This window comes from Haematobia irritans, chromosome 4 (assembly GCF_050003625.1).
Source record: "Haematobia irritans isolate KBUSLIRL chromosome 4, ASM5000362v1, whole genome shotgun sequence".
NCBI lineage: Eukaryota > Metazoa > Arthropoda > Insecta > Diptera > Muscidae > Haematobia > Haematobia irritans.
The window spans coordinates 102,681,233-102,693,434 of NC_134400.1; the positions used below are offsets into that span (position 1 = coordinate 102,681,233).

The 12,202-nt window shown below is 33.1% G+C and overlaps 1 protein-coding gene across 1 annotated transcript; it reads right to left on the minus strand.

The window, feature by feature from the left end:
* Positions 1-667: 667 nt before the first annotated feature.
* On the minus strand, positions 668-1,298 carry LOC142234379 (insulin-like peptide 1). Its single transcript, XM_075305506.1, has 2 exons — positions 1,071-1,298; positions 668-986 (listed from the first exon to the last, which is right to left on the minus strand). The coding sequence occupies exons 1-2, from the start codon at positions 1,228-1,230 to the stop codon at positions 778-780; spliced, it is 369 nt and encodes a 122-aa protein (XP_075161621.1). The 5' UTR covers positions 1,231-1,298; the 3' UTR covers positions 668-777.
* Positions 1,299-12,202: the final 10,904 nt, after the last annotated feature.

The following is a 12,202-nucleotide window of genomic DNA, read 5'->3' on the forward strand; positions in this document are numbered from 1 at the left end:
GTGGATTGACAAATTTTGCCAAATGAATTAATGCATTCTAACGCTCGTCGAACTATATCGAAGAACACACTCCTACAAAAATATAATCTGAAGCTTATAAGAGCAATGTACAATCGACTCTCAAAATCATGTCCTCTAGGGTGAACATGGGTAGTGAAAGGGTTAAAGTTGTTTAAATATTTGATAATTTGTTAATAAATTTATCTTGGAGAGACATCCACATACTACATCCTCAGATAGATGTACACTCATGTTTGTTTTCATTCTTTGGTAATGTTACCCATTATTGTCCATACTACGCAACAAATTCTAAAATGTTAATTTACGGAGAGTTATCATCATTTATTATATTTTAATAAAAATTAAAAATTTTACAATTATTAAAAATAATAATGTATTTCCAATAAAAAACATAATTGAAAATGTGCATTTTATATTTCGGGTTTAAGGAACAAAATCAAAAAATAATAATCATCGATTAGCATAGCTTTATTGATTTTAAATTTATTCCCCTTTAAACTTTTGCATGGGTTTGAACCAATTGTCGAAGCACTTTTGCCGCTTTGATTGAAGTATCTCCAAAACATGCATTCTGAATGCATCAACCGCTTCATCAAATGTTCATTTTCTTTCAATTTCTTATCCCCATTCAGAAATTTTTAAATGCTTCATTGTATTTCATTTATTAAATTTAAACGTTGGAGTTTAGTGAATTTATCACTATTTTTTAGTAGATTTATAATAGGATAATTTTCTTAAAATTCTATTTCGTAAAAATTACAAACAATAGCCAGCCAATTCGTCTGTGGTACATGCTTTTAGGCAGCATTCGTAGTATACGCCTGAAGCTTGGCGATGCCTTCGGGTTTTAGCTAGAGTGTTGGCATGATCTCCGAACAGTAGGGCATTTAAAAGAGAATCCGATTTAATTGTAGTATCGTCATCGATCTCATTCATCTTATCCAAAATACTAAGGTCTTGATGAACTAGAAACAACAAATTCAAGTTAGTTTTCATGGCTTTAGTGTTATTTTCGTTGAATCCTATTTCAAAATTTCCCTAATACTTACGGTGCTTGCTGCCAGATCTTTTATTCAATGACAATCCATTATAGCCATTTACGCAGACCATTTCTAGAACTTGAGCTAAATACGGACCACAGAAACGAGAGCCGTCACAGTGAATTTCGTAGATAACAACAAAAATTATAAGAACACTTAGTAGTTTCATATTTATGTGATTTTTTTTATCTAGGTTGGAAAGGTTTCCGATAATTGTGATATTATGTCAATAATGAGTAATTGCTGACTGTGCTTCCTGTAATCCTTTATTTCCAATATTTATACAAACTTAACCAGTGCATGAAGGTACACGTAAGATAATTTTTCTTTTTTTTTATTTACTAATAATATGCTAATTTTGTGTCTATTGTCCTATAATACAATGTGGAATAACGTATGCAAACACCCACATATCTTAGGCTTATCGAATATTCCATTTCCATTAGGCATAGTGATGGAAAAGAACGAACACTCATTACTAAACATTATGCATGTATTGATATTGAAGGTTAACAAGTGAATAAATTTTCCAGAAATGTCTTGTTGAAATATTGAAAATATTTATAACGTCATCCTTTTCTTATAATACCAAACGAAACAACTTTAATTGTAGGAGAAGTCAATTATGGATTCGACTACCGTTATTGTTTCAATACAGCCTTGGATCCGCATTAAGTCCGATATGTAAATGAACAGAAGCCCATACTACAGGTGTGCACGTGAGTAATATTTTAATCACGCATACTCACGACGGAAAAATTTTACTCACGCACGATATTGTTTGGTAGGACTCACGCTTACTCACACTCACGAAAACAAAATTTGTACTCACGCACGAAATGTCGTGACTCACGAAAAATTTCGTGACTCATGAATAATTGTATGACTAATATACCTTAGGGACGTGTTTGAAAACATGAGCATGATTAACATCGAGAGCGTTATTAAACTCTTAACTTCCAGGTGTTACTAAAATTGTAAATGAATTCATCTCGTGAGCGTTTTTTGTCTGTGGGCGGTATTTTTTTCGTGAGCGTATTTTTCCGAAATCCGTTATTCACGCACACTCGCGAAGAAATTATTTTCCTGACTCGCGCTCACGCACGACTTTTGGTTTGTTAATCACACTCACGCCGTTGCCATCAGCGTGATTTTCGTGATTCACGACAATTTCGTGTCACGTGCACACCTCTAGACCATACTGCCGCCACATTCATGGTAGAGATGTGCACGGGAGTAATAGTTTACTCACGCACACTCACGACGAAAAAATCTTACTCACGCACGATATTGTTTGGTAGGACTCACGCTCACGCACACTCACGAAAACAAAATTTGTACTCACGCGCACTCACGCACGAAATGTCGTGACTCAAGAAAAATGTCGTGACTCATGAATAATTGTATGACTAATATACCTTAGGGACGTGTTTGAAAACATGAGCATGATTAAAATCGAGAGCGTTATTAAACTCTTAACTTCCCAGGTGTTACTAAAATTGTAAATGAATTCATCTCGTAAGCGTTTTTTGTCTGTGGGCGGTATTTTTTTCATGAGCGTATTTTTCCGAAATCCGTTATTCACGCACACTCGCGAAGAAATTATTTTCCTGACTCGCGCTCACGCACGACTTTTGGTTTGTTAATCACGCTCACGCACACTCACGCCGTTGCCATCAGCGTGATTTTCGTGATTCACGTCAATTTCGTGTCACGTGCACGAAAAATATCGTGACTCACGAAAAATGTCGTGACTCACGAAAAATTTTTTGAGTAATTTGCCTTAGCGACGTGTCTGAAAATATGAGCATTATTAAAATCGAGAGCGTTATAACACCCTTCACTTCCAAGGTGTCACTAAAATTTAACTCTTAAGCGTTTTGTTGGTGAGCAGGATTTTTTTTCGTGAGCGTAAATCTTTACTCATGCACACTCACGAAGATAATATTTTCGTGACTCACGCTCACGCACGACACTCACGTACACTCATGCCGTTGCCATGAGTGTGACTCACGACTCACGATTTCGTGTCACGAGCACACCTCTAATTTCTGGTGGCCACGTTTTTCGACATATCAAAATTTATTTTAGTTCATAAAATTATAATGTTTGGATGTTTAGTTCATAAAATTATAATGTTTGGATGTTTGGTTTGGAATTATAATGTTTGGATAAAGTTTCCTTTACCCTAATAATTTCTTGCGCACGTTAGTTAAATGAACTAAGAACCGGGAAAAATTATACACAAATGAAGCATAATGGTTTGCTAAATTCGTACTTCTCACAAAATAGTTCATTATTTCTTTAAATTTGTAAATTTTACTACAAATGCGCCCATCTTGAACTTCGTACAGCACTAAAGTCATTCTTGCAATTGTGAACTCTAATTTTTTCCTTGAAACTACTAAATTTTCTTTATCAAATGAAAAAAAAAAAAATAATTATGTCTAATAAATTTTCTTGAGTTTGTCGAAAAATATTTACTTATTTTTGTAATATCGGCATGATGTCAACGATATCGGCGTAATGTCTGTTTAGTTAAAATTTTCTAAAAATAATCTATATTTTCTAAAATTAACCAAAATTTTTCTTCCTGGTGAATTTAGTGTTTTTATACCCACCACCATAGAATGGTGACGGGGGTATAATAAGTTTGTCATTCCGTTTGTACCACATCGAAATATCGATTTCCGACTATATAAAGTATATATATTCTTGATCAGGGAGAAATTCTAAGACGATATAACCATGTCCGTCTGTCTGTCTGAAGAAATCATGCTGAAATCATGCTGAAATCATGCTGAAAATTTGCACAAACTCGTCTTTTATCTGCAGACAGGTCAAGTTCGAAGATGGGCTATATCGGTCCAGTCCCCATATAAAACGACCTTCCGATTTGGGATTTTGGGCTTATGGAAATCGTAGTTTTTATCCAATTTGCCTGAAATTTGAAATCTAGAGGTATTTTATGACCATAAAGAGGTGTGCCAAAAATGGTAAGTATCGGTCCATGTTTTGGCCCCATATAGACCGATCTCCCGATTTTACTTCTTGGGCTTATAGAAACCACCGTTTTTATTAAATTTACCTGAAATTGGAAATGTAGAGGTATTGTAGGACCACAAATACATGTGCCAAAAATTGTGAGTATCGGTCCATATTTTGGTATAGCCCCCATATAAAACGACCTCCCGATTTGGGGTCTTGGGTTTATAGAAACCGTAGTTTTAATCCAATTTGTCTGAAATTGGAAATCTAGAGGTATTTTAGGACCACAAAGAGGTGTGCCGAAACTGGTGAGTATCGGTCCATATTTTGGTATAGCTCCCATATAGACCGATTTCCCGATTTTACTTCTTGGGCTTCTAGAATCCGAAGTTTTAAACCAAATATTTGCCTGAAGTTGGAAATCTAGAGGTATTTTCGGGTGTGCCGAAAATGGTGAGTATCGGTCCATATTTTAGTATAGCCCCCATAAGAACGATCTACCGATTTAACTCCTTGGGTTTCTAGAAACCGTAGTTTTTATCTGATTGGCCTGAAATTGTAAATATTCTGGTATTTTAGGCTCACAAAAACGTGTATCGGATTAAGTTTTTATCGGTCCATTTGGTAATGCCTCCATATAGACCGACTTCACTTCTTGATGGTGTAGAAGGCTCACTGATCATGAAAGTTGATTGAAACTCAGTGTAAAATTTCCAGATTTTACTTCTACAGATTTAAGATTTCAAATCAAGACGTTATTTTATAATTTTTTTGCACACTTACAAGAGTTGTTAATGATTCCTCTAAAACTCAAACAAAAATGGTTCTTATAAATCCAGAACCTGATATATTCCTCATAGGTGAAATCTTTAAATTTATCTTCGGGAAGTGTTCTCAAGCCCTCCTTCAAAGGAAACCCTAATATTTGGTTCATGGTGGTGGGTATTTAAGATTCCCGGCCTGGCCGAACTTACTGCTGTATATACTTGTTTTTATACCCTCCAATATAGGATGGGGGGGTATATTAACTTTGTCATTCTGTTTGTAGCACATCGAAATATTGCTCTAAGACCCCATAAAGTATAAATATTCAGCGTCGTGGTGAAATTCTGAGTCGATCTAAGCATGTCCGTCCCCAGATTTGGCTTGCGGAGGCTCAAAGAGAAACAAATTTCATCCGATCCGGCTGAAATTTGGTGCATGATGTTGGTATATGGTCTCTAACAACCGTGCTAAAATTGGTCCACATCGGTCCATAATTATATATAGCCCCCATATAAACCGTTCTCCAGATTTTACCTCCGGAGACTCTTGGAGGAGCAAACTTCATCCGATCCGGTTCAAATTTGGAACGTGGTGTTAGTATATGGCCGCTAACAACAATTCCAAAATTGGTCCATATCGGTCTATAGTTATAAATATCCGATCCCCAATCACAAAAAAATTTGCCCATATCTGTTCACAATCATGGTTGTCACACGAGCCAAAAACAATCAACATTTTATTTTTATAGAAAATTTAGTTAAAATTTCATTTCTATAGAAAATGTTGTCAAAACTTTATTTCTATAGAAAATTTTGTCAAAATTTTATTTGTATAGAAAATTTGTCAAATTTTATTTCTATACACGCAAAGAAAAAAAAAACGTTTGGAAAACGTGTACCGAAAACGTTTTTCTTTTGTTAGAGTTTTTTGAATTGCTTCGAAATTTTTAAACTTTTATCACCAAAAAAATTCGTTTGTTACAAAATTTTTATTTTGTCAATAAAAAAAGTTATTTTTGAAACAACAACACAGTCCATTTCGTTTATATAAACACTGTTCTTTTCTGACTTTAGGTCTTTAATAAGACATATTTTACAGTTCAAACTTTAATATACTAAAATGTAATGTTGAACATTTTTTCGGAATCTTCCGGACATATCTGGCATATATGTAAAAAAAAAAACAAAAAAAAAAAACTTTGGTCGAAGCAGGGATCGAACCCACGACCCTTGGCATGCAAGTCGGACGTAGCAACCACTGCTCCACGGTGCCAAACTAAATGTTTGTTTCTGTTAAATAAACTTTGTTTATTCGGTTCGTGGGCGCCGCAAGCTATGCTATATAAATATAACTTATATGGATATTTATCTATTGATGACCATAACAGGTACATAGCTCAGTGGGTAGTGTGTTGGCTTACAAAGTGCATGGTCCGCGGTTCGATTCTCAGTCCAGGCGAAAGGTAAAAAAAATTTTAAAAATTTATAAAATCGTATAATTTCTTCTAAATTGTTGGTATTACAGGAAAAGGTGTTAAGAACTAAAAAACCTCGTGGATGTGAGAAAGATGTGAGGGAAAATGCAATTAGAAAGAAAACAATGTTTTTTTTTTTTTTTTGAGTTTGTCTTTATGAAGTTGTTTTTACATCCTGGAAAAGAATAAACGTTTATCACAAAAAGTATATACTTTTCTTCCAAATACACTTCCTTACAGCGAAAAGCAAATGAGAAACGAACTTTGTTTGTCTAAAATTTCGTTTGGGAGGAAAGAATTATTTTTTTGTGTGTAGAAAATTTTGTTAAAATTTTATTTCTATACCACGTATGGACTTACTTATAATACAGAAGACGGTGTTAGGAGGTTTTAAGATACCTTGTCATCGGCAAGCGTTACCGCAACCCAAGTAATTCGATTGTGGATGGCAGTGTTTAGAAGAAATTTCTACGTAATCAATGGTGGAGGGTACATAAGCATCGGCGTGGCCGAACTTATGGCCGTATATACTTGTTTAATAATGAAATTGTAATTAAAATAAAGTTTATAATCTTTGATTCAAAATTTTTTATTAAATTTAGGACACAAATTGTAGAAATTGTCGTTCCTCCGTTAAAGCCGTATGTCTTTAAACTAAGGCAAATTTTCCTTTATTTCAAGAAATCGTCCTTAAATTAACTGAAATATTGAACCTTAAGATTTAAGATAAAAACGCTTCATATATAGGCTAACATAAGACTTATTTGTAGGATTTTGCACCTTTGGTTTCTGTTAGAATTAAGAAAACATTTATTTACTTCGAAGTATTCGTTATAATCTTTATACCCTAAGCCACATAGTGGTCAGTGTATAATAACTTTGATCTGCCAAAAAATGTGCGTACCAGAAATATTGACTTTAGACCCCATAAAATATATATCGATCGACTCAGCAGCACCTCCAGAGTCGAACTAGCGCTTGGTGTCCGTCCGTCCGTCTGTCCATCCGCCTGTCCGTCCATGTATTTGTGGTTCGCAGGATTCCAGTCGCAATTATTAACCGATTCTGATAAAATTTGGTATGTGGTGTTTTTTTGGTACGACGATGAATGCTATTGAATGTGGAAAAAATCGGATCAAATTTATATATAGCTCCCATATATATGTATCGCCCGATTTCGATAAATGGGGTCATATTGCCATCATTTACTAAACGATCGGCGTCAAATTTGCCACAAAGTAATGCAAAGATCACCCTTAAAGTGTGCCAAATTTAATCGAAATCGGTTCGGAATTAGATATAGCTCCCATATATATGTATCGCCCGATTTTGCCAAATTTGGCCATAAGTCCCTTATTTATCAACCGATCAAAGTTGGCCAAATCTAATTTTCTATAGTACTTACTATATGTGCAAAAAATCATCGAAATCGGTTCAGATTTAGCTATAGCTGCCATATATATGTATCGCCCGATTTTCAGAAATTGGCAATAAATCCCATATTTATCCACCGATCTTAAGCAAATTTGACTTCCTATAATGTTGCACTATATGTGCAAAATATCATCCAAATCGGTTCAGACTTAGATACAGCTCCCATATATATGTAGCGCCTAATTTTCAAACATTTGCCCCTTATAACCTTATTTTTGACCGTAGTGGCCTCATTTATAAACCGATTTTGTTTTTAATTTAGCACAAGGTAATCTCCTGTAATATCAACAAAACGTGCAAAATATAATCCAAATCGGTCAACCAAATCTGGGAAATATTATCAAAATGCATCGATTTTCCCAAATTTGGTCATAATACTCTTATTTATAAACCAATGTTGTTCAAATTTCAAATGTACATGCATGAGCTGATCATATTTGGACTTACATGTAGCCCTTACATAAATCTATTAATCTATTTTCAGATTTTTTTTTTTGTTACGGAATCAATTGGTTTTTGACATAAAATTCAATCAATGTTTTAATTTAATTAAATAATTGAATCAATTAAAATTTTAAACAAAAATCAATCAACTATTTAATTGATCAATTAAATAATTAATTGAAATTGACAATAAATTTCAAACAAAAAATTTATATATTGCACCCCCAAAATCTTATTTAGTTTTATTTGAAATAAAAGAAAATATGCGTTTCTTATAAAACATGTTCAATATTTTATTTTTGTGAATTATGCAATAAACAAAAGAATTTGATTTTTGTAATTTGTGTGTTTTTCCTAACATAACTTACACTTACAATTACTATCAATAACAACTAAGGGGTGAAAAAATAAACTGTATAAATCATTATCTTCCCTCTCATAATAACCATGTCAGCATGCTCCTTCTAATATATAGATGTGCCTAGATTTCCAAGCAGTTTTTTTAGCTTTTCTGAAAGTAAACAGAATAATTTAAACTTATTTGTTATTTGTTTATTCAATTAAAAAATAATTTTGTTAAAAATTAGCTGAATTCTTAGATCCTTAGTTATAATCTTCATTTGCCTTTGTAGTCTTTTGGCATAAAAGAGGCTCGGTTTTATTTAATTTTAGTAGCAATTTCTTTCCAAAATGTCCACACATTGAAATCGCCTATTAAAATCTGAACTAATCAGAAACAAAAATAATAGCAAAGAAATGTAATATTTGGTATTATAACATACCATATTTATGATGCTTTGTAAATTCTGGAAATAAAAACAAGTAATGAAAGTCTAAAGTCGGGCGGGGCCGACTATATTATACCCTGCACCACTTTGTAGATCTAAATTTTCGACACCATATCACATCCGTCAAATGTGTTGTGTGCTAAATATATATAAAGGTTTGTCCCAAAGACATACATTTAAATATCACTCGATTTGGACAGAATTTGATAGACTTTTACAAAATCTATAGACTCAAAATTTAAGTTGGCTAATGCACTAGGGTGGAACACAATTTTAGTAAAAACAAGTAAGTAAAGTAGAAAGTCGGGCGGGGCCGACTATATCATACCCTAAACCACCCTTACTGAATTAGTAATCATAAACATTTGTGTGATAACATTGATATAGGTCTGGGAGATAAACCCAAGTTGCATATTTAAGAAAATTAATGGGGACATGTTTATGGGTGCTTTGTCTCAATTTGACTATAGCTCATAGTCAATGTTGCCAGGGAAAATGTTCGCTTTACCCTACAAGGACAAAAAAAGTTCCCTACTTTCCCATACATTCCCAAACAATTTTCCCTACTATATTTTTCGTTAAATTTAAAAAATTTTACAAAACAAAAATGGTTCTAAGTACTTTATTATCTTAAAACATGAATATGCAACGTATATAACTTGGAATATACATACACTGTTAGAAAAATATGTTTTTCATATGTTTCGATATAAACAAAATGTGTTTCGGGCACAATTTTTAAACACAATATATTTAAGTGCAAACATGTAATGTTCTCAAACTAACACTATATGTTTGGAACACATATGTTAATATGTTAGAATATATTATGTTTGGGGCATGCATGTTTCATAAAAATTATATGTGTGAATGTAAACATATATAAATTTACACATTTCGAGTAAACATATATATGTTGTGATATTTTATTCAGAGAGCGAAAGAGAGAGAGAGAGAGAGTATAGAGAAAGAAATAGAGATAAAAACCGGGAGGGTTGACGAAAGATATCAAATTAACACAGCGAGAGAATCGAAAGAGAGCAATTTCTGTGAAACCGCTTATATGTTGTTTCGGAAACTGATTTATGATAAGGCCAAAAATTTTATACGCTTAAGTCTAAATATTATTTAATTTAAGTCTAAATATTATTTAATTTGTGTATATTATAACATTATTTATGTGTGTTTATACTCGACCCCACGTTCTTCCTTTGTTAGAGTTTTTGAATTCCTTCCAAAATATCAAACTTTTATACCAAAACCAGTTTTTTATTACAAAATTGTTATTTTTGCAATAAAAAAATAATATTTTATCCAAAAGCTCAGTCCATTTCGTTTATATGAAGCACTGTTTCTGACTGTAAATCTTTAATAACCCACATTTCGAAGTTTCATTATAAAAATTTAATATAGTATAAATATAAATGCGTAAATTAAAAAAAAAAAAACAATTGGTGTTTGGTCGGAGCAGGGATTGAACCCACGACCCTTTGCATGTACGGCAGACATGCTAACCACTGCTCCACGTTGCCAACACATGTATGTTTCTGTTAAATAATGTTATGTTTGCATGGGCTCGTGGGCGCTGCAAACTATGCTATATAAATGTAACTTATAACGATAATTGTCTTCTGGTGACTATAACAGCTACGTAGCTCAGTGGTAGTGTGTTGGCTTACAAACTGTATGGTCCTCGGTTCGATTCTCCGTCCAGGCGAAAGGTAAAATTTAAAAAAATTATAAAATTGAATAATTTCTTCAACATTATTTGTATTACAGAAAAAGGTGCCAAGAACTAAAAAATTTCGTGGAAGTGAAAATTATATTAGGGAATGAGCACAATCTTCTTTGGGGAAAATTCTTCCAAGCATATAATATTTTTGGCTCAAAATGCTTCCAAAAATAGAATATGTTCACATAAAACAAACATATTAATGTTTCGGCAGTATCCAATAATATATGTGCTTCCTGCAAAATATGTTTGGAACATATGTTAGAGAGGCGATTTTTTTTTGAGGGTGTATGTATTACCACCACGGTTGCCACGGTTACCACCACGGTAGAATTCTACCCAAAATAGTAATCTTTTTTTGTTAAATTTCTATAAAAATAAAATTTAGACAATAAATTCTATAGAAATAAATAAATAAATTTTGAGAAAAAATCCATAGAAATAAAATTTTGAGAAAATTTTTTTATAGAAATAATGTTTTGAAAAAAATTTCTATAGAAATACAATTTTGACAAAATTTTCTATAGAAATAAAATGTTGACAAAATTTTCTACAGGAATAAAGTTTTGACAAAAATTTCTATAGAAATATTTGCTTTGTAGATTTGTGGTAATCTTCAAATTATGTTAGATTTTTTTTGGCACGAGTGGTAACTGTTGTTACCACACATAGTTAAAGATCAAGCCTTGCCGGCTTCTAATTTCCTTCCCTAGAGCCACCAAAATATAAAAATTATTACAAATTGTGTTGAGTGAAAATGTCCCTACATTGTAGCCCTACGTCCCTACAAGAAGCTAAATATTAGAAAAACAGTACATATAGGGAATTTCCCCTACTTCTAGCAACACTGGCTGTGTTGATATTGCACCTACGGAGTTAGTATGCCACTAATATTGAGCCCATTATTAAACAAGTAAGGAAAGTCTAAAGTCGGGCGGGGCCGACTATATTATACCCTGCACCACTTTGTAGATCTAAATTTTCGATACCATATCATATCCGTCAAATGTGTTAGGGGCTATATATAAAGGTTTGTCCCAAATACATACATTTAAATATCACTCAATCTGGGCAGAATTTGATAGACTTCTACAAAATCTATAGACTCGAAATTTAAAGTCGGCTCATGCACTAGGGTGGAACACAATCTGAAGCAATTTTAAGGAAACTTCGCAAAAGTTTATTTATGATTTATCGCTCGATATATATGTATTAGAAGTTTTGGACAATTAGAGTCATTTTTACAACCGATTTCAACCAAATTTGGCACGCATAGCAACACTACCAATTCTACTCTCTGTGCAAAATTTCAACTAAATCGGAGTTAAAAATTGGCCTCTGTGGTCATATAAGTGTAAATCGGGCGAAAGCTATATATGGGAGATATATCTAAACCTGAACCGATTTCAACCAAATTTGGCTCGCATAGCTATAATGCTAATTCTACTCCCTGTGCAAAATTTCAACTAAATCGGAGCAAAAAATTGGCCTCTGTGGTCACATAAGTGTAAATCGG